Raw genomic sequence first — 21,026 nt, forward strand, 5'->3', positions numbered from 1 at the left:
ATCCTTAACATTCACTCAATGACTTCTATACGTTTCCATAATCTCCCTCAGTCCCCTGGGCGCCTTTGAACACCTTATCCATTCATGAATCGCAACCTAATCAAGTGCACTGGGATTATCACACTCCGCTTTCATGAAATACGTCTAGTACTCCTTTTTCTTTCCTTGGATGTTCATCTTTGGTACGTGATGATGATGTCCTGCGTAAAGTATGACTACTTTTCTTAAATTAAAGTAGAAGATAACGCCATCTTGCAAAGTACGAGGTACGTCACGTGATCCACATGTTACCTATGAGGCAAAACGCGAATGCTGCACCGCGATATTTACCATTGACAGCAAGAATCTCTTGAGCTAGTTGGGTCGTGAGTTTGGCCAAGTCTTTTGCGTTTGTCCGGCCCTTATAGCCTCCAGAAGCGGGGGGTTGTCAATGATACCGAGGCCGCGCAGGTCTGGGCCGATGAGAGTGAAGTGTGAACTGAGGAAAAGGATACGACGGTACCAGGAATAGTGATTCTTGGGAGTTCCGCGTAGGAGGAGTAGTGGAGCTCCTGAGCCGGCGGTGATACGGTGCAGTATGCCGTTGACGCGGGCCATGTGGTAGTCGACGGGCTGGTGGTTGTGGTCATATGTTTCTGGCATTGTAGCGATGAACCGCTGCATGAAGGATCTTTTTTTATGATAGACGAATAAAATAAACACAATGTCTTATACGACTGCGCTATGTTCTTGTGAGGAGTGGATGTTGTATCAGTGGCAACGCGTCTGGATATAGGCGCCAAACATCCGACCTCATGGTGAATGTGGCGGAAGTAGCGGTAAAACCGCACATTATTGATAAGGTAGGGCCAATCGAAAATCACTCTTGTGCACATGAATATGAGAACACGCTCGATTCGATCAATCTGCTGTGGATACACTCCACGAAGGCTTCTGCGCCGAAAAATGCAGCGCCGCAGAGTGACAAACAATGTAGTTCTCATACCTGACTAGGATGTTGCAATTTCACTAGTTGCCGGTACCAGTAACTCATGGCGTATTGTCATGGTATTGGATTCAAACCATGCATACTCAGTCATGATACTTCGATCCTCGACCATATCTCCACCGCACATCTTCGAGCGTTATACCAGTCTCTTCATACCAGGCCAAGATTACATGTGGATCCACCTGCCCATCCAAGTCTCAACAATTTGCTTCGCTTCGTCCACCAGACCCATATCTAACAGCAGCTGGGAGGTCCCACGCACTGCAGAGTCCAGCGCTGAGAAGATCCAGGCGTGAGTGTAACTGGTGTGTTCGCCGATAAAGATCGTCTTCATTTCTGTCTTATAATACGCGGGAAGGTAAAGGTCTTGTTGGCCGACAAGGGGTGCAGCCCAAGCACCAGCTGAATGTTCGTCTGTCTCCCAGCACTGGCGGTCGAACGCGCCAGTGAATTGCTCATTCGCAACCTCTCCATGAACCTCTACCATAGCACGTTGGACGAGGGCAATGTGATCGGCTGTGCTTAGAGCACCAAGTGAGCGAGCTATACTGCCGGAAAGATAGGAACCAAGAATGACGCCCGGTCCCGTTGAGTTGATCTTGTATGATGGGTAACAAACCGATCCAACGCCTGGTATATCAACAGAACCGCAGCCACCGAGGATTGGGGGTGATAACTTCTCCCAGAAACGTGTCTTGTAATGCAGTGCGACCTTACACGACTGCTGATAATTCATATTGCTGATAGCCCGGGATAAAAGCGAGGAGTACCTAGGGAGATTCCAAAGTCTCACCTTCGAAAATGGAGCCGAGACGACAGCATAGTCATATTGCTCACTTTGGGTCTCCAAGTCGAAAGGATCCCGACGCCATTCGACCGTGACCTTTTCGCCATCACTATCATAATCCAAACCAGTAATCTTGCGGCCCAGCGTCAGCCGACTCTGCACATGTGGGAGGAAAGCTTGAGGGAGCGTCTCGAGTCCTTTATCGATTGTTCGCCAGGTTGTCGCACCACTGTATACCGTGTTATATTGCCACATTGGGCTGTTCCCAGTGCCTTTCATAAAATCCACCACGTCAGTGCTCTGATTCAACGCATACCTGAGATATGCAGCCTCAGACCAATTGAACAAGCCTTTTTTGACAGCCTCCCTGTGTGCTTGATATATATTTAATGAAACATTTTGGAGGACACCAGGGTCAATGCCGATGAATTCTTCGAGAGCTGCTTCGGCTTGTATTTGGGCCACCACATCCGGACCTTCTGCAGCTGGCAATGTATTCGCGGTTCGGTTAGCTCTAATCATTGCTGCGCTAGGAATGCGTCCGTTTTCCAGTCGGAAACCATTTGAGTTGGCTGGTACATTGTCGCTAGCTTGAATCCATGGAATGAAGTTGATGGAAAGGCTGCTGTCGTTGCCATTCATCCGGTTCAATTCATCTGCAAGTTGAAAGACCATCTTATGGTCCTGGATGTCTAGAGTTTCGTTTGTGCCTGCATAGTTGGTCGATACTGGGAAGCGCATGGGGCCCATCTCTTGATACTGATACTGATCTGGGGTGCTACCGGCAAGATACTTGGTTCGAATACGTCCTCCGATACGGTGTGAGGATTCGATCATATGCCAATTATGGACACCCACGGAGTCCAGAAGGAGGCTGGTCATCAATCCTGACATTCCTCCTCCAACGATGGCGATCTTTTTGCTCTTCTCAACTGTTACAAATGAACCGTTGTTGTGTTTGGACTGCATATAGGCTACACCATCAAACCAAGGGCCCATCATGTCGGCTACCTTCGAGATTTCCTCTCTCTTCTTGGGTTGGTGCTTTACAAATATCGGAGTCGAGTGCCCAATGAGTGTCGATCCTGAGTAAGCCTGTCTTCGAATGAAGAATGCATGATCAGTGCCAGCTTCAAAGTATGAATCAAGGCACTCACAAGCAGCCTCCGTGTACGATGGCCTTGGGAACGATCCAAACGAGTCGGTTGGGGCGTCTGGTCCTATTGATCCAATGTGAAGCAATGTCATGATGCCCTTGGTTTTGATCCAGTATATCACAGTCTCCGTAGACCACCTTAACTTCACCCTCGAAGTCTTCTTCGCTGTAATCAATGTGGATGTTGTGTATCGAGTCTGATGTGATCAAGAGAGATCTGAATAGAATAAGTTCAGATTGAGGCGCCAATGGAGAAGCGAGCGTAGTCCTCGTCAATGAGAGCGTGGCCAGAGCTGAGATGATTATCTTCATGTCTGCCTGGGATACAACATGTATAAACAAAACGGATGTGATCTCGTAAAAGAGGGAGAAACTTAGAGTTAAGTATACCTTCCGCGGCCATACAAGTTGAAGCATTATATACAGGCATGTCCGGTCCAAGATTATCGTTCAAGTTGTTATCATCACGACTGCACTCAACACACTTAATTGGGGCGGTGATTAATCCGTTATCGTTTTCGACTTCCGCCTGATTATCTACGAGGTTGTAGTTCAGTACATCACAAGGATATAGATATCCACGAAGGATTGCATGCTGGCAAGTGCTCTCCTCATGCATACAAATGTTCGGCTCGACTATTAGTGCATTACGGGGTTATCGCTTTGTTCCATTACCATTGACGTTTTTCTATTCAGTACTACATAAGGAGACACAAGACTTTTGAGGGCCAACTTATATTGATGTGAATCATAGTAGGGGTAGACTTGCTTTCTGAACGCTTCACATCATTGTTCATTTCAATTCAATCCAAGTACCAGTTTATAGGAGAAGCTCCAGTTGTGAGTGTTTCTCAAAGAATGAGAGAATTTTCAAACCATGCATATGTAATCATTGTCAAAATTTACGATTAGCGAGAGAATGCCATAGCTGAGTACTTCAGTCTAAGACATTGCATTGGCCCTTCAGATGACTGGCCTCCCCTGATGCGGGATAGGCTACAGATTACCATAGTTTTAATTAGGAGCATTCATTATGCGATATTTTACAACTTTACTCGATACCAAGTAAGACGTCATAGAGGTGGTCGTGATATCGTGCATGATTCTCTAACCAATCAAGAATCGGGTGGACCAAGAACCATGGAAACTGGGAGTGGAGCCAACGTTGATAACGTTCAGCCAATGTGGCCGGTCCCACTTCTTATCTTGACTCCAGATGATCATGCTCGTAGGTTACATCAGGATGCTGTCCGACATCCTATAGGAGCCCTTGCAAGGATGTAGTATCAGTTTTGAAGAATTCTCAGCGCCCAGGTGGGTTCTATATCTCTCCAACCTTTTTCTGAGCTGCAATTCGCTCCACATAGCATTGAGACATCACCTTCCCCATCCAGTGCGTTATGGGGCCTTCGAAGGCATCATATCCCACGCAATAGACTGTTTTTTTTGGTAAGATATGAACATTCTTACTTGAGTTCAGAAAAGGTGGGCAGGCTGTACTGAGGCTTCCAATTCCGTGGCGCCGGCGGCGAGGTGATGACTACGATCAACAATTTGATTGCTATCGCGGCTATCACGGGTTGTGTGGCCCATGGCTTCACTTGTGAAAGACTTGCCATTAAGCAGTGCCGTCGGTGCTGCGATATTGATCCTACCCGTTGTATCCTGCTGCGCTTTGTAGCTAAGGCGGTGTGTGCGAAGATGGTATTGGCCTTTGACATAGGATTCTAAAGCATCATCAATGATCTATATAAGGCTTTGAAGGACCCCCTTAAGTTTCCTAAGCCCAAACCATTTTTATCTTGAGAACCTCAGTACTTGCTAGTACTAAATCCCCACATCATATTGCGTCGGGGTTCATCACTCCCTAATCTTCCCGCCGTGTTCGGCATTGCCATTGCCAGGTTGGAGCCCAAGCTTGCTGGACAACCATAGTGACATATTTGGGCACCCGGGGTCCGATGTTGTGTACGTTATGTCAACAGACATCCCATCGCGAATTAATTCGTATAAAAAAGTGGTGCGTGGACGTCGAGAGGCATTGTATACACATCCGGAACAGTGCCATCTCTTTGGATTATAGATAAGCCTCATTAAAACTGCGCACACCGGAACTCTTCTCTCAGCCGTGGAATGTATAGTTACTGGCGGCAGTCGACCACAAACAGTAAACGAAGTGTTTCGAAGTGCATACTTTGGATGAAGACCTGACTGTTCCATTGCGCAGGCCATTAAAAACATTGTCACCATCCTTGAGGAGGCTGGGACATCATTGGATAATGGGATGGAAATAATAATGTTTATTGCGAACAAGTCAGATTACACCGCGATGAATGAATGGTACGGCCGTTCAATGACAGCATCTCTCGAATCTTGCTGATCGAGGTTCAGTGAGCCCTCTTCCCTGAGCCACTAGTTGTCCCAGGAAGATATCATCGAGTCGATGAATCCTACATGAACTGAAATATGGAATGCCCGAAATTTGGCGATACGAGATTATGCTGCTCTGAAGGATCCTACTGACTAGGCCTTGTTGCCATAGTTTACGTGAATAGCTACCGACTCCTAAGCCGGCTCGTACCGCCGTGGAAGTTGGAAAATTACCAAGCAGCTTTCTTATAGAGATAGAAGCCATCGCTGCTATCCCAGTTTCATGAACCTGGCGGTTCGAATGGGGGCCGCAAACCAAGATTGGATGTGGGGAGTGCTGCACACGAAGAGAGAGCTGAATGACGGAATGTCCACAATGATACCTTTGAGTGATATCTAGGCTAACGATAGCACAATGTTACATCATGCAATGTGATGCTCTGTTATGGATACCATGATACATCTCCATGTGCCATCATTGGCAAGCAAAATAGCGCCAAGTCACAGCTGAACTTTGCAGTTACGTTGTATACGGTATACCGGTACTCCAGTGGCAGGAGCCAAAGATATCGCTTGCCAGCTGCAGCTCTGGAAAGTGTTCCTGATCTTTCCTGTGGCCATTGGAATATCTGGTAGGCTTGCGACGAACGTGTTGGGACGCATATTGCGGGGACATTGTTCGATGTGGGTGAAATAGGGAGAAGCGGCTCGCAGTCGCAGACCTTGGCACCACGTCCCCGTTCCTAGACGGACAATAGTTTTCCCGTGGCCAACTTCAGTAAACGACGATTACTTCCCAGAGGCGAAGGTAGGATCATTCATACGTCAGTAGCAAGTCTCCTACTTACTATTGCTTGATCATCTGTAAATCTTCCTTGTACTGCCTTGACCCAGGCTCACGAACTGTGATCACTCTTTCATGGGCGAGTCGATGCTGAATATGGTCATGCTCCCTCTAGGTAACGACAGCCATCGACCACAGCTTAAGACGGATGATAAAGCCCACTGTTTCAACGAGAAAACATTTCTTTACCATCAAATTCTGCATACAAACACTCATGAAGTCTGTCATTCGGCGTTCTGTGACAGCATCAACTTGCCTATACTGTCATCATGGTGTCTTACTTGCCACCTGCTGCTGTATGCATTGAGCAGCTGTCCTTCCTTGCACGCGTTTTCACTTTGTTCTTTTCCAATCCTGACGTACAGATTGGACCTCTTCATCAAAGCCTGTAGTTCTATTCAGGGCTCTCATATTGTCGACAAAGCTTTCCTTGTTGCACATCTTCTTCGAATCTTTGGCAGGATCGATGAATGTTCAGATGCCTGCGACCACTTTCCTCGTGAAACTTGACGCATTCTGATGGAAAGGAGATATGTGTATCTAATCCTCAATGTGGCGTCCTCCAGAAGTCAAACGCCATCAGCATCTATAGGATGCCTTGACAAGCCATAGCAGTTCCTCAAATCCTGAATCCCCTCTCGGGCTGCCATACTTCTGTGGCATAAATTATCCATTCTTTTGGACGAAGTCAGGCTAAATTCCACTGATATATCCCGGCTTAGAGACACAATCTGACGAACTACAACAAGAACTGACTAATGCGGGAGCTCCAACTCAACAGAGGTCCTCGCGGGTCAGGTCCATAGCATAACCACGGTGAATGGCCAAGGATACAAGCATTATTGCCATACATGAATCACCTGGAGGCTCTAGTAACTTTGCATACGGAGTCAGACCCTGAATTGCACACTCAGGTGTAGGCACTTGCAGCGCACTGTCATCGCCCCAAAGCTTGGCATTCCCTAACAACGATACGGGGGAACTGGGAAGAGCAAACGCGCCTTTGACGTATCACTGTCCATTATCACCGGTTCACCGAAGATCATATTGCAGGTGACTGTGCGAAATCGGCTTGGCGGCTTGTATCACGTCGCCGCTGCCGCACTTAACTCGCGCTCACCTTGACTTCCGCAACCTCCAGCCTTATAAAAAAACGCCTTCAACCTCGATCACTCGTTTTCGGTCTCTAGCACTTCGCTCAAGATCCTGGCCGCTTCATTTGAGCTGTAGCCGTTCCTTGGTTCCCATCCTCTCCTTTGTATCTTGTTTCTGGCCTGCCATTATCACTGTCCTGTATTCTAAGCAAATTAGCGTCAAGATTGCATTTCTGTTCGAAGAGTGTAACAGGTTAGGCTCTCATCTACATCATTTCCAGCATGTCCACTACCGATGCCGATGCCATCCTGGCGCTCGCCGCTTCCACAGCACTGCCTGGCGAAACACCACATCGGGAGACTGATGACACCACCCCAAGCCCACGGCCATTCACTCGCTCACAAGCACTTTCCGCTGGTTTGTACCCAGGTGCTACATTGGTGCTTATGGGAAAACTGATCCAAAGGTAGCATCCGCGAAGCCGGAAACCAGTGACCGACTGAGGCAAACCAAACGCAAAGCCCGCCGCCAGCGCGCCTCGGACTTTGCTGTCTTTATTGACCCTCCGACATCGACTGATGGATCGAGAGCTACAGGACCGGCCCCCAAGAGGAGTAAGACTGCCCCGCGTATTGCTCTCTCGGTCAGGACGACTGCATCGGCGAACAGCACCCCCATGCCATCGCCTCGAACCCCCGAGACACCATTCCCCTTCTCTTGCGAAGATCCCCTGTGGGAGAATATTGAGAACTATGGGCCTTCTTCTTCCATGCCCACGGCACTGTCATCGTCTGGTGTACCGTCCGAAAACGGGCCCTTTGTCACAACGCCATCCGCTGGCCCTCCTCCACATCGCTCGACACGTAGGCTGGGAGCCCGCCTGGCAAGTTCCTCGACTCGACGCTCCCCTGCGCTGCCTCGCAGCATGGAGCTATATTCAATCTTGGGGCTCAGTGACTTTGACGTTGGCAGCGAAGAGATCACGGCGGCGTATCGCAGGGCAGCCTTTGAACATCACCCTGACCGTGCCAATGAGAATAATCGTGAAGAAGCTACAGTGGCGATGCAGCAACTTAACGCAGCCAGGGACCTGTTGTTGAATGAGGGATCTCGTCGCCAGTATCACATTGATGGTCGGGTGCCATGGGCCAATACTGTCTAAGTAAGAGCCGGGAAAGTGACCCGTCATCTTTGTATGATGGCGAACATAATGGGCTGTCGTGGAGAAGGCGGGGGGAAGGGATGATGAGGTGAGTAATGGGCGATGTTGGTCTGATTTCGGAGTGTTGGAGTCTGCGTCTCCATTTGCTCGTTGGCGGATGATTTTCTCAAGAGCTCAGATGTTGTACGTGTACATGACCATTCACTGCACGTAATGTGCGTGCGTGTGGGCGATAGCGACGTTCACGATACGCAAGAGTCGGGAGTGGAGATGAACGAGGACTGTACTGAGGTTGTCATTTCGACTTGCTGGACCAGGATACCCATGTCTGCATGAATGAATGAGTTTTGGTAACTGATTATGACAATCATGTTAAGTGAGGTATGCTTTTAGCATGGAATCCAGAGGAAGAAGCTCTTCTGAGACTTGACATGACCCTCGCCCTCCCCTCACTGTGCGAGGCTATGCTGGATCGTAGCTGACTAACATGTGCAAATGAGCATGCTGATTGCCATGTCTGATCGCAGGGTTTGGCAACAGCTCGCCAGCCATGAAGGCTATTTGATGATGATGCAAGGGGGTTGGAAGTTGGAAGCCTGGGAGGTCTGGCATTCTGGGCGCACCCCCGATTTTCTCCCCAGTCGAACCAGAATGGCGGCCGCCCCGACTAAAACCTTAGCGAGGCCATGGCCGGCCCGCCAGCAGCGCCCCCCAGGCTGGAGTAGCGCCCCAGAGCTCGAGCTTGTGCAAGCGGCTGGGGACTGAGCACCGGAAAAGTTGACTTAGCACGCGCGCGTGTGTAACATCATCATCATCATCATCATCGTCTGGGTGCCCTAGGCAGTTGGAGGTTGGCAGTTACCTACCGTCCGTACCCAAGCAGCTGCGACACGACACCCAATTCTCCACACCCACGACGCGCACGACGCGCACGACGCCTCGCGAACGCCCACAACCCCGCTCGAGCGGCGCATTATGGCGCCCTCGTCCACGCCCTCGTCTACGGCCACGCCCAAAGACAGCGTGCCACCCCGCAGGCCCACGACAACAGCGACGACTTCCGGCGCGCGCAGGCCGACTGTATCCTCCTCATCCACAACCCCCCGAGCCTCGATTGGCGGTGGTGCATCGAGACCCCCAACTGCCACCAGCACGCGCACCAGCACACTTGGAGGAGCATCGAGCTTGAACAAACCGCCCGCACGGCCTGCCCCTGGAACCGCCGCGAGACGGACGGGCTTGTCATCCAAGACGACGTCAGATGCAGAGCCTGACCTGTCATCGCTGACTTCTGGCGATGAAGTTAGGAAGCCTGCTGTGCGAAGGACGCCCGGTACCACCACCACCACCACCACCACCAGTGCCGCGGCCTCACGAGCCTCACCAGGCAAGACCTTCTCACGCCAATCGCTCGCGCCTTCATTGACAACAGCAACCACGACAGCAGCAGCAGCAGCAGCAACAGCAGCAAAGCGGCCTCTGGCCTCACGGTCCGCTGCGGAGCCTGCCACCTCCGCCAAAACAGCTCATGCCACCACTGCTCGTACCGCGCCGCGTGTCTCCCTGGCTGCATCTTCTAGACCGACCACAGTTTCGCGCCCTGCATCTACAACCACCAAATCGAACCCCAAAACGCCCACAGGCCATGCGAAAAAGCTGTCTTCAGCCAAGTCCATGTCCTCGCCTGAGACGCCCAAGACACCCGAGACGCTCAGGGATAAGGCCGCCTCAGATGCAGAAGTGGAAATGCGCAAGAGCGCCCTCGCGCCTAACAAGGAGGCCCTGGCTAAGCTCAGCGAGGAGCCCCAGAGACCAGACACGGCTCCAAGCGGCCCCGCAGAAGTGGACGTGGAGATGAAGCGCCGGAGCGCTCAGATCATGCAGGAATTCTTCAAGGAGACCAATCTACGCGACAAACTGCAGGAGCAGTGCGACGACCTCAATCGCGAGGTCGATAACTTGCAGGCGGAAAAGTCGCGACTAAAGAAACTGCTCCTAGATGCGCAGACTGCCATGGCAGAAAAGGATCTGGCGCTCGCTGGCGCGCATGATAGTGCGCACAATGCCCTCGTCCACGACATGGAAGCCAAGTTTGCGCATGAGACCAAACAGCTCGAGGTCGAGAAGCAAGCGGCCCAGGAAAAGTCGGCGATTGAAGCTGCGCGCGCTCAAGAGCTTCAGCAAGTGCTCAATGACCTCAATAGCGAATTAGAGCAGCAGGGTCGTGAATGGGATGCTGAGAAGAAGATTCTGACTGAGCAAGCCACTCGGATCGAAGAGCTGACGCAGCAGATCACCAACTTGAAGGAGGAACGGGACACTCTTTCTGTCCAGCTTGTCTCCACCAAAGATACTCTGGAGGCGCTACAGACCAAATTTGACCAGATGGAGAGCACGAGTTCAGACGGCCTACAGACACGCGATGCTGAGATCAAGTCTCTCAAGGAGCTTGTGCAACAACTGCAATCAGAAGTCGCCACTTCCCACAAAGAACACGAAGATGTCCTGCTCGATACACAGCGTGCACTTGAGTCCAAGTCCTCAGAATCTTCTGCCGTCATCGAGAGTCTCCAGTCCCAAATCGAATCGCTGCACCAGCAACATGCAGATGAGCTGCGTGTCAAGGACGAGGCCATTGCACTTCATGTGGAAACGGAGAAGGGCCTGTATGACGACATCAAAACGCTCCAGCAACGCGCGAATCGAGTCACGGCCATTCTTGAAAGCGAGCGTAATGCGCATGCAGAAGAACTAGAGAGACAGCTCGAAGAACTGCAGACATCGTTGAGCGAAGAGTTGCGCGTGAGAGAAGAAGAGGTCTCACAGCACCTCGAGTCCATCGATGAACTTCAAGAGCAAATCAAGGCACTTGAACAAGGGTCCACTGATGGTGCCAGGATAGCAGATGAACTCCACAAGCACATAGAAGAGCTGAAGTTGTCACACGAAGCAGCGCTCAAAGTCAAGACAGACGAGAACGAGGAACTTATGCAGCAGCTCGATGCAATGAATAACCAGCTTAGTACTGATGCCACGGAGGTTGAGCAGCTGAAAGAAGAGGTCGCTGGCCTTCGCACGACCCTAGAAACCTCCGAGAAGACATCACAGCAGATGGAGTCTCAGCACGCCTCCACCCTTGCAAAGGTTCATGCTGATCTCAATGAAGCAGTCAGGAAGGCAGACTCGTACAAACTTGAATTAGATGCAGTGCAAGACAGGCACAGACAGAATCTTCGCGTCCTGAGTGAAGACCACGAAGGCGAAATCGAGTCGCTCAGAGCTGATCTGGAAGGTGATGCAAAAGAGCGTCTCAATAAGCTGCAAGCTGAGCTTGATTTGCTCAAATCAGAGAAGACCGCAATATTGAAACAGCATGAGGAAAGCCTTGCAGAACGAAGCCATGAGCTCGAGGCACTGAAGAACGAGGTTGTAGCCCTGCAAGAGACTTCTAGATCTACTTCACAGCAGGCTCAAGAATTTCGTATCAAGTGCGAGCAGAGTGAGGAAGAAAAGGCTGCGCTCATGGAAGCACATACAAACGCGCAAAAGGAAATCGAAGTCATTCATTCTCAGCTTGAGCCTTTGACTAAGCAGGCTACGGCGACTGAAGACCTACTACTGCGTCTTGAAGTATTGGGTGAAGAGAAGGCCGCGGCAGAGACTGCTCATGCCACGTCGAAGCACATCATCACAGACCTTCAAGCACGCCTTGATTCTCTGTTGCTGGAGAAAAAAGGAGCAGAAGATGCACACCATCAAGCAGTTGAGGCCCTAAAGTGCGAATCAGAGAGCACGCTGAGAGAGCTTCTTAGCAAGTATCAGGCTGCAGTTGAGGATAAGGCCACGACCGACGAGCTCCATGCCCAAGAAATCCGGTCCTTGAAGGAGGCATCTGAGAGTGCAACTAAGCAGGAACTTGGCGAACTGCAGACGAAGTATGAGGCCTTGCTAGAAGAAATGTCTGCAAACAATGCGGAACATGCGCATGCTCCTGAGGAACTCAGAGAAAACTCTGGCAGTACTTCGACATCGTTGTTAAAGGAACTCCAAGGCAAGCACGATCAGTTACAGAAACAGTTCGAGGAAACCTCCCAAGCCTTGACTGATCTACAGACGCAACATCGCAAATTATCCGATGAAAAATCTCAGATGGAGTTGGTACATGGGAAGGAACTGAAACATTTGGAGGAACAACAGGATGCCTGTTCGATTCAGCTCGTAATGCTTGAGAAAAAATATGCCGAATCTCTTGCCGTGCAATCGACTCTGCAGGAGTCTCACGCCAAGGAGCTTGGTACTGTGCAAGCAGACATCGAGCGCAACTATGCCAACTTACTCGACGTCTTGCAAAACGATGCTGCGAGGCTGGAAGTGGAAAAGTCGTCTGCATTCAGTGAGCTTCATAATTTCAAACAAAAGATGGAGACCGAGGTGGCCAAACTTGAAAAAGAAATCGAGTTAAGGGATCAGTCAGGCTCGGCTGAACTCTCCGCGGTGATGGCAAGATACAACACTCTCTGCACTGAAAAGGCCGCTTCTGACAAGGAGCACGAAGACGCCATCGCTCAATTGAAGCAAACGCTTGAGAAGGCCCACGAGCAAGCTCTGGCCCATCTGCGATCTGAGAACATGGCACTGCAACTGAGAATCGCTGCTATGAAACAAGAGCACGGGACTACCATCGAGCTTGTCAAGGAAGAATTCAAGGCTAGAGGTTCTAGCGAGGTCGATTCTTTGCAACAACAGCTAGAGACTATTCAAAAGCAACACTTGGCTCTCGTTGATGAAAAGACTGCTATGGAATTGGCTCACGAGAACGCGATTGCCGAATTGATGCTTGGCATACAAGCTATTACTTCAGATACTGTCCAGCAGATGCAGAAGAAGTACGATGCGCTAGTTGCACAATTGGATGCAACACAGGCCAGCCATGCCACGGAGCTGGAGGCTGCCAGGCAAGAAGTCGCCAATCAACAGCTGCGGTACCAGGATCTCCTCTTACGAAACGACAAAACTGCTGCCATTGCGGATGGTCATGCGCAAGGGGTGGAGCGACTCATGAACATGATCCAAGAGATTGAAGCCGAACGTGCTCAAGCCGTACGGGCCAGCGAGGAAGCCGAAGACCGTATTGAAACAATGAAGGGAGAAGTCGTTCGCAAGCATCTCGCTCGTGTAGAGCCGTTGGAGAAGCAAAACGCCATGCTGTTAGACAAAATTGACCGCCTGGAAGCTATCATCGCTGCAGGCGATAGGGTTGCGCGCGCAGCAGCTATTATGGGCGAGAAACGCGACATCAACACGTTGACCGAAGAGGATGAAGAGGAAGATGGAGAAGACGCCACATCGGGCGCCCAAGGGCCGAGGCCTAATGGTGCGCCAGCGGACGTGATTGCGACTGTGAGTTTGATCCCTTGTGCTGGTCTTGGATCTATGGCAGGTCAAACAGAGAGCTAATACGCCGCTAGCAGATGGCTGCTATGCAAGAGACACTGAATCAGCTAAGTGAGCTGAATAATGATACAGTCGCGGAGAGTTTGAGAACTGCCCAGAGGCTTACTGAGCAGCACTAGATGTGCGTACTTCAGTGGCTGTATAATGTGTTATGGGGATCGTGGAGTCAGAAGCGTGGATAATTGCCTTGTTAGAGGAGGGTGCTTTGACCGTACATGTTGCTTTTATATTTTTTTTTGTGCTCTACCGGTAGCCTGAGTTTGCTGCGCATTCTAGCACTATACCCCACCCACCGGCCTCGTTCAAGGACGTCGGATGCAAATTATATTCATTCTCTTCTATTCGATCAACGTGCCCATTGTCTGCTGAAAGGTTTCCCGTGATCGCAGCATGTACCGTATATGCTGTCGGTCTGCGATTGGCATCGTGGGGCGCACGTGGGAGCTAACTTTTGTCCCCAAATGACGTGCTCAGCACAACGGATGTCGAATCCGTGCCGAGTCTGGGTATACGCTGGGCCACAAATAATTTGCACAGCTCCCATGCAGCAGTTGGGAACTCGCTGATGACATACCAACATTATGCGCGCTGTATGTATGCTCGGTCTCCTTATGGTGGGCTTCAAGCTTGGCATAATGAAAGTCGCAAAGTCTGCGATGAGGTTGCTACCCATTCGAAGCCTAAAACCATGGCTTTTACCTAAAGTTCTAGTACCGACCATCGTGCCTAAATTGATGATTTTGGGGACTGAAGTGGTATGGCCAAGATGCTCGTAAGCTTCATTGGCAACGACTCAATGCTCAATCCTTGGACAAGATGGTGACATCGTCTTTCATGCCTCTACGGCCTCGAAAACCACCCTACTTTCGTGTAGAAACAAGGATCCAAGCTTTTCAAAATGGTCCAGTAATTCGCCGAAAGGCACTGGACGAGACTTTGCCATGAACGTAATGTCCTTGGCGGATTAAGCCCAGACAAAACATCTCAAATTGTCTATTCGTTTTCGGTCCTAAACAATCAGACGCCAAAAGGCTGCGGCACTGATATAAGTAGCTATGGTATTTGGTGATTATCTCGTAGGAACCACTGCATCGCTTTGCAAATAACGCGTTGCTTACCCAGCAAACGCAACGTCATTGTTCCGCGTGCAAGCGATATGATGTCGGACGTCAAGGACACTTACCAGGAGGATGACGCGGAACATGAGCCTCTGCCTACGCGTGACTGGAGCGTTGCAGAAGAGAAGAAGGCCAAAAGAAAGTGAGTTGTGTATATCCTCTGCTATGGTCTCACTAAGTTCCATGTGCTCAGACTAGACCTGATTATTATGCCTCTTCTCACGCTTGGTTTCTTTTGCTTGCAGCTCGATCGTGGCAACATAGCCAATGCAATTACAGATAACTTCATGGAAGACATCAATATCACGCAAGATCAGTTCAATGTAGGACAACAGATGCTGTCTCTCGGCATTGTCTTGTTCGAGATCCCAGCCAACATGGCTCTATATCGCGTTGGACCTGGCCTTTGGCTCACATTACAGCTCTTTCTCTTTGGCACTGTTAGTACCTTTCAGGCATTCCAGACCAACTATGGATCCTTCATTGCAACGAGGTTTCTGCTGGGGTTGACAGAATCGGGTTTCATTCCTGGTGGGCTCTGGACAATGTCCACGTGGTACACACGCTCGGAAACCGCAAAGCGGGTGATGATTTTCTACTTCGGCAATCAATTCGGTCAGGCCTCTGCAAAGCTACTTGCCTATGGTATTTTGCATATGTAAGCAATACCAAAAAGCCCATTAGAAAGTTCAAACTGATGAATCTCAGGCGTGGTGTCGGGGGCAAATCCGGCTGGTTCTGGCTCTTCACGCTCATGGGCGGTTTCACAATACTCAGTGGCGTTGTTCTAGGATTCTTCCTGCCCGATTCCTTCAAGAAGCCGTGCCCGACATTTCTCCCCAAGTGGCAAATGTTCACCGATAGAGAGATCTATATCCTCCGCAGTCGCGTGCACATCGACGAGCCAGCTAAAAGCCGGAAGAAGAAGAGCATTGGCCTCGGTGCTTTTAAAAAGGCGGCAAGTCTACCGCAGACAACTCTAATGGATTGATTTAACTCGAAATTAGTTTTCAAACTGGCGCATGTGGTGCCATTTCGCCATTACGTTGTGCAACAACGGTCCACAGCGGGCTTTTGATACCTATGCTCCTTCTATTGTTAGATCTTTTGGGTTTGGACAGCTCAGGTCTAACGCTATGGCCGCCGTTGGTCTTTTCATACAGATCCCCGTCTCTTTTACATTTAGCTGGTTCTCAGATCGCTTGTGAGCATTTTAACTTCCATTTCCCTATTGCCTGCTCTCGCTAACTAGATCATACATGTAGCGGTCGACGAGGTGAAACTGTCATGCTCGGTTTCACTTGCCATTTGATTGGGTACATTTTCAACCGTATCTTCGCTGAGCTAGACAGTCGCGGCGTACGGTACTTTGGTGTAGTGTGGACGCAGACATTTGGCACCTTCTCGCATCCCCTAAACATTACCTGGATGTCTCTAACTTGCACGGACTCTGAGGAGCGTGCTCTTGCAATGGCTTTGTCAGTCGGGCAGCAGGGGTTTAGAACAAGACGCTCTTACTAACTTGTTAATAGAGTAATCATGGGCGCAAACATCGCTGGCATTTACGGCGCGCAGATCTTCCGTGAAGACGACAGACCTCAATATCGTCGGGGTTTTTCAGTCGCGTGCGCTATACTTGCTTTTGGTCTAGTCCTAGCCTTAGTACGCTATATTGATAGTAAGATTTGTAGGCTAGGAAAGAAGGCTTGTGCAAAGGATCTAATTGAGTAACGTACCTCACAGGTAAGTGTTTCACGCTAAGATTTGCTTAGAAGAAGGTGTTAAGCTTAGTCTAGGACATATATATATAATTTTATATAACTAGAAGGAAGAATTATAAAGATACTTAGTATAGAACCTAAAGAAAGGGTGTATCTATAAAAGTAGTAGCCTAATAATTTTACTAATATTATTTAGACAAAAACTAAATTATAAACTATAGCTTTATATAGATTATAGATATTTAAATTATATTACCTATAAAAACTAATACCCTATACTATTAATATCTAAGCTTATATATTAACTTTAAGAAGTAAGATATTAGGATATAGTATCTATTCCTACTACGCTAAATAACAAAAAAGGTGCGGATAATCTATAAATAGATTATTTATAAATAGAATAGTATATATAGGCGCCTAACCTATAGTCCTTCTATACACGTATATATTATAGCCTACTATACGATAGTTTATAAAATCTAATATATATAAAGAAAATCTATACAATTAGAATTATATAGAATTTATATAGATAATAGCCCTTAAGATAAACTATAGACTATATATATATATAGTTACAGTATTTAGGTTAATAAATATATTAGTAACCTTTTAGTTAGTTATTAATAAGGCTTGTGTAATAGCTAGGCGCTATGCCCACGTAATAAATACTAAGTTATCTCCCTGCCTATACTAATTTAGCTATAGTCCAAAAGGTACGCATAAGAATACTTAAGCTAAGTAAATCTCGCATAGTATAATATATATATATCTTAGCTAAGCATAGCCTAAGATAATAGTGCTAGACCCTAGTGCTAACCTATAAACCTTGTTTAAGTCTAGCCTAGGCATCTAGTAAGCGCTAGCTATTATTAGCCTAGCCTTGTTATAGCTTAATATACACACCTATAGAAATTGAAATTACTAAGCTTAGGAATAATTTAGGAGATAGATAATTAGATTATATCTACTATAATAGGACTTATATAAATAGAGCTTTAGCTACCCTTACTAGAAGGTGTATAATTAGTAAACCTTCTATACTAGAGCTTCTTTTTCTATTAGGCACTTAGTACTAAGCTAGTAGTAGATTAGATAGTAGATTAGGTAGAGGTATAGATTAAGGATATTAATTAGGGGTTAGGTTAGTTAATTAGATTAGGATACTTGTGAAGGGCTTAGGCTTATGCCCAAGCCTAGGTCTAACACAAGACGGACCAAGTCTAACACTACTACTAAGCAAACACATTACACACCTATAAAAAGGCGCTAAGGGCTTACCTCTCCTTTAAGATACTAAATACTATTATTAACGCTTATTGTATTCTCCCTTAAGGCTAGTCTATAATATTTTAGTATCTTCTTCTAAATATACTATAATAGTAATAAGAGATAGACGCGCTAGATATTTAGAATAACTAGGTGCAACCTAATATAGTAGAAAGGCTAATATAACAGGTCTATAGATTAATAGAATAATAGGCTTAAGACTCTGCTATAATAGCTATACTATATTAATAGAATAAGGAAATACGCAATTAGATTCTATCCTAACCCTCCTCTAAGCCCGCTAGGTTTAATAATATACTGCCTCTGCCCTCCCCTACCTTATGTTGCAAACCCTTCCTAGTTAGCTTGCTATATAATAGCACTAAGGTAAACTTCTCCTCCTAGTAAATAACTATAGAGTTTAAACTACGTGTAGACAAGGTCTTTATTAGGGATAAGGAGGCAAGGTTTATATATATTTAGTCCTAGTTATTGCCTATAGTCTAGCGCGCTATAGCACTATACTTTAAGGATAGTGTATATAAGCGTTAGGATATAAGCAGGTTTCTTAACTACCTAGCGTTCTATTATAGTAACTATTATAGGCAGGAGCGCGCCTAAGTTATATTAGAATACTTATATTAGGGCTAAAATTAGCCTTTTATAGAGTTCTTTATAAATTTTATATAGCTTCTTATATAGTTAGGAGGTTTATACTAGAATAATAAATAGAAGCTTTTATAACTTTAGTAATCTCTTAATAGTTATATACGCTTAGTTTCCCTTAATAGGGGAGTCTCTAGGATAAACTATAATATAGCTATAGAGGAATATAAGATAATTATAGTAGATATTAAAATAGCCTCTCTAGAACTAGGTTTTCTTTAGGCTAGTAAGTCTAAGGAACCCTAGTAGAAGTCTAACTTAGATTAGGACAGCGACACAAATATAGTAGAAGTAGTAGCCTTATTAAGTGCACCTACTAAACTACTAATATCACGTCCTAACTAGATCCTATAGGACCTATTTAATACACAGAAACTAGCAAAGGTCTATACCTAGTGTAGATAGGGCAGTTATTTTATACGTGTATACCCTAATACCCTATTACTATAACTAGTAGGTGTTAAGATAGTTATAGTATTAGTAAGTAGCTCTAATTTAGGAAACTAGCTACCCCTAACTTTAGGCTAAGTTAGGGGTATAAGGAGGACACTATAATAGAGGAATTATTAATAGTAGAGGCTATTAAGTGTCCCCTAGATATTAAGGCTAGGTTAAATAATCCTCCTTTCTTTATTCCCCTCCTCCTAGGTAGAGTAGAGAATATGCAAGTAATAGTTAATTTAGGGTGCTAGTATTTTAGTATAGTTAAGGAAAAGTTAGTAAGATAGATTAGTAGGAATTTTATAGATATTCCCCTGCAACCCTTATAACATACCTAGGGAATTACTAAGGGTATAAGAATTTTATAGTTAGTAGTATTAGACTATAATTTAGATAGTTAGTAGTCTTAGCTTTTAGCCTATATAGTACCTAGTCTCTCCTATAAACTAATACTAGGTAGACTATAGCTATATAGAGAGGGCGTTATTATAGATATTCTATAAGGTAAATTAATAATTAGGAAGGTAGGAAATATAGTAGTATAAGAGAGTGGGAGACACCTATATCCTACCTATATCTCTATTATCTTAGGTTTAGTTATAGCAGGGTTGCTAAATTAAGGACCCTAATAGGAAGATATATAAGTATAAATTTTTATAATAAATATACTAGATATTTTATAGGTAATATATAACTTGTACCTAATAAAATATCTAGGAAGTGTTAATAAGGGAAGTCCTATTAATATACACACTATCTATATTGCTAATAGTATAGTTCCCTATAAGCCTAAGTATAAAACTAGAAAGATAAAGTTACTACTAGAACTATAAGAGTTTAGGGACCTGTTTAACAAAGAGTTAGCAAGTAGTTTACTACCCTATTAAGGTAGTATAGATTACTATATTTAGTTAATAACTCTCCTAGATAGAACCTAGCCTAACCCCCTATAGGGTCCCTTATACCCTATATCTTGTAATTAATTACTAGAACTAAGAATATAACTTACTAGATTAATAGACAAGGGCTAGATTAAAGTAAGCTCTTCTGTAGCTAGAGCTCTAGTATTACTAGTAAAGAAGCTATTAGGTAGTTAGCGCCTTTATATAGATTACTAGATACTTAATAGCATAATAATATTAGACTAATACCTACTACTACTTATTAAGGAAACTTTATATATACTATCTAGTATAAATTAGTTTATAAAAGTAGATATTTACGCTGCCTTTTATAAAGTTAGAATAGTAGAAGGTTATAAGTCCTTAATAGCTTTCTATACCTAGTTTAGGTTATATAAATAGTTAGTATATCTATTTAGTTTTAGTAGTGCGCTATCTACTTTCTAATAATATATTAATACTACACTTATAGAGTTACTTAGATTATATATAATAGCCTACCTTAATAATATCCTAATTTATTTAGGAGGAGACTAGTTTAACTATATAGAAAAAGTAAAGCGTGTACTTACGCTATTAAAAGAAGTAGGACTACACCTAGACTTAGAGAAGTGTGTGTTTAGTATTAAGAAGGTACGCTACCTAGGCTATATTATTAAGGCAGGCAAATTACTTAGACCTAACCCTAAAAAGCTTAGGGTAGTATAGGAATAGAAACCCCCTAGGAATATAAGAGAGGTAAGGAGTTTTCTAGGTTTTACTAACTTCTACCGCGATTTTATCACAAAGTTTTCTAAAGTAGCAGCGCCTTTAAACTAACTAACTAGGAAGGACACCCTATTCTAATAGGGAGAGGAAGAATAGAGTATATTTAATACACTAAAAAAGGCATTTATATCTAGACTAGTACTAATATAATAGGACCTAGCTAAAGAAACATTATTAGAAGCAGACTATTTAGGATACGCTCTTAGGGGTTACTTGTTATAAAAAGTTAGGGGCGTCTAGCGCCTAGTTACTTACTACTCTATAGTACTAACGCTAGAGAGA

General features: G+C 46.1%; 8 protein-coding genes across 8 annotated transcripts; 5 read left to right on the forward strand and 3 right to left on the reverse strand.

Annotated features, from left to right (window-relative positions):
- Positions 1-354: 354 nt before the first annotated feature.
- On the reverse strand, positions 355-642 carry IAQ61_001325 (uncharacterized protein; the record flags this gene model as incomplete). Its single annotated transcript, XM_003839584.2, has 1 exon — positions 355-642. One exon carries the CDS (start codon positions 640-642, stop codon positions 355-357), a length of 288 nt encoding a protein of 95 aa, XP_003839632.2.
- Positions 643-1,154: 512 nt separating this feature from the next.
- On the reverse strand, positions 1,155-3,023 carry IAQ61_001326 (uncharacterized protein; the record flags this gene model as incomplete). Its single annotated transcript, XM_066095061.1, has 1 exon — positions 1,155-3,023. One exon carries the CDS (start codon positions 3,021-3,023, stop codon positions 1,155-1,157), a length of 1,869 nt encoding a protein of 622 aa, XP_065954909.1.
- Positions 3,024-4,835: 1,812 nt separating this feature from the next.
- IAQ61_001327 (uncharacterized protein) lies at positions 4,836-5,553 on the forward strand (the record flags this gene model as incomplete). Its single annotated transcript, XM_066095062.1, has 4 exons — positions 4,836-4,951; positions 5,015-5,107; positions 5,159-5,271; positions 5,487-5,553. The coding sequence occupies exons 1-4, from the start codon at positions 4,907-4,909 to the stop codon at positions 5,551-5,553; spliced, it is 318 nt and encodes a 105-aa protein (XP_065954910.1). The 5' UTR covers positions 4,836-4,906.
- Positions 5,554-5,571: 18 nt separating this feature from the next.
- IAQ61_001328 (uncharacterized protein) lies at positions 5,572-6,597 on the reverse strand (the record flags this gene model as incomplete). The annotated part of the gene is made up of 4 exons (XM_003839586.2): positions 6,509-6,597; positions 6,335-6,406; positions 5,826-6,044; positions 5,572-5,697 (listed from the first exon to the last, which is right to left on the reverse strand). The coding sequence occupies exons 1-4, from the start codon at positions 6,584-6,586 to the stop codon at positions 5,572-5,574; spliced, it is 495 nt and encodes a 164-aa protein (XP_003839634.1). The 5' UTR covers positions 6,587-6,597.
- Positions 6,598-7,521: 924 nt separating this feature from the next.
- Positions 7,522-8,402, forward strand: IAQ61_001329 (uncharacterized protein; the record flags this gene model as incomplete). Its single annotated transcript, XM_003839587.1, has 2 exons — positions 7,522-7,657; positions 7,711-8,402. 2 exons carry the CDS (start codon positions 7,522-7,524, stop codon positions 8,400-8,402), a joined length of 828 nt encoding a protein of 275 aa, XP_003839635.1.
- A 501-nt stretch (positions 8,403-8,903) lies between these two features.
- On the forward strand, positions 8,904-9,167 carry IAQ61_001330 (uncharacterized protein; the record flags this gene model as incomplete). Its single annotated transcript, XM_066095063.1, has 1 exon — positions 8,904-9,167. The coding sequence occupies one exon, from the start codon at positions 8,904-8,906 to the stop codon at positions 9,165-9,167; it is 264 nt and encodes an 87-aa protein (XP_065954911.1).
- A 25-nt stretch (positions 9,168-9,192) lies between these two features.
- Positions 9,193-14,192, forward strand: IAQ61_001331 (uncharacterized protein). Its single transcript, XM_003839588.2, has 2 exons — positions 9,193-13,802; positions 13,871-14,192. Exons 1-2 carry the CDS (start codon positions 9,378-9,380, stop codon positions 13,973-13,975), a joined length of 4,530 nt encoding a protein of 1,509 aa, XP_003839636.1. The 5' UTR covers positions 9,193-9,377; the 3' UTR covers positions 13,976-14,192.
- Positions 14,193-15,015: 823 nt separating this feature from the next.
- Positions 15,016-16,705, forward strand: IAQ61_001332 (uncharacterized protein; the record flags this gene model as incomplete). Its single annotated transcript, XM_066095064.1, has 6 exons — positions 15,016-15,116; positions 15,168-15,632; positions 15,683-15,932; positions 15,982-16,178; positions 16,240-16,452; positions 16,507-16,705. 6 exons carry the CDS (start codon positions 15,016-15,018, stop codon positions 16,703-16,705), a joined length of 1,425 nt encoding a protein of 474 aa, XP_065954912.1.
- Positions 16,706-21,026: the final 4,321 nt, after the last annotated feature.

The sequence above is a fragment of the Plenodomus lingam genome, assembly GCF_022343315.1.
Source record: "Plenodomus lingam strain CAN1 chromosome Unknown contig_12, whole genome shotgun sequence".
NCBI lineage: Eukaryota > Fungi > Ascomycota > Dothideomycetes > Pleosporales > Leptosphaeriaceae > Plenodomus > Plenodomus lingam.

Coding starts and splice junctions, on each gene's coding strand:
- IAQ61_001331 (XM_003839588.2), top strand. CDS start 9,378: ATGGCGCCCTCGTCCACGCCCTCGTCTACGGCCACGCCCAAAGACAGC. Junction 13,803..13,870: donor CAGCGGACGTGATTGCGACT/GTGAGTTTGATC, acceptor ATACGCCGCTAG/CAGATGGCTGCTATGCAAGA.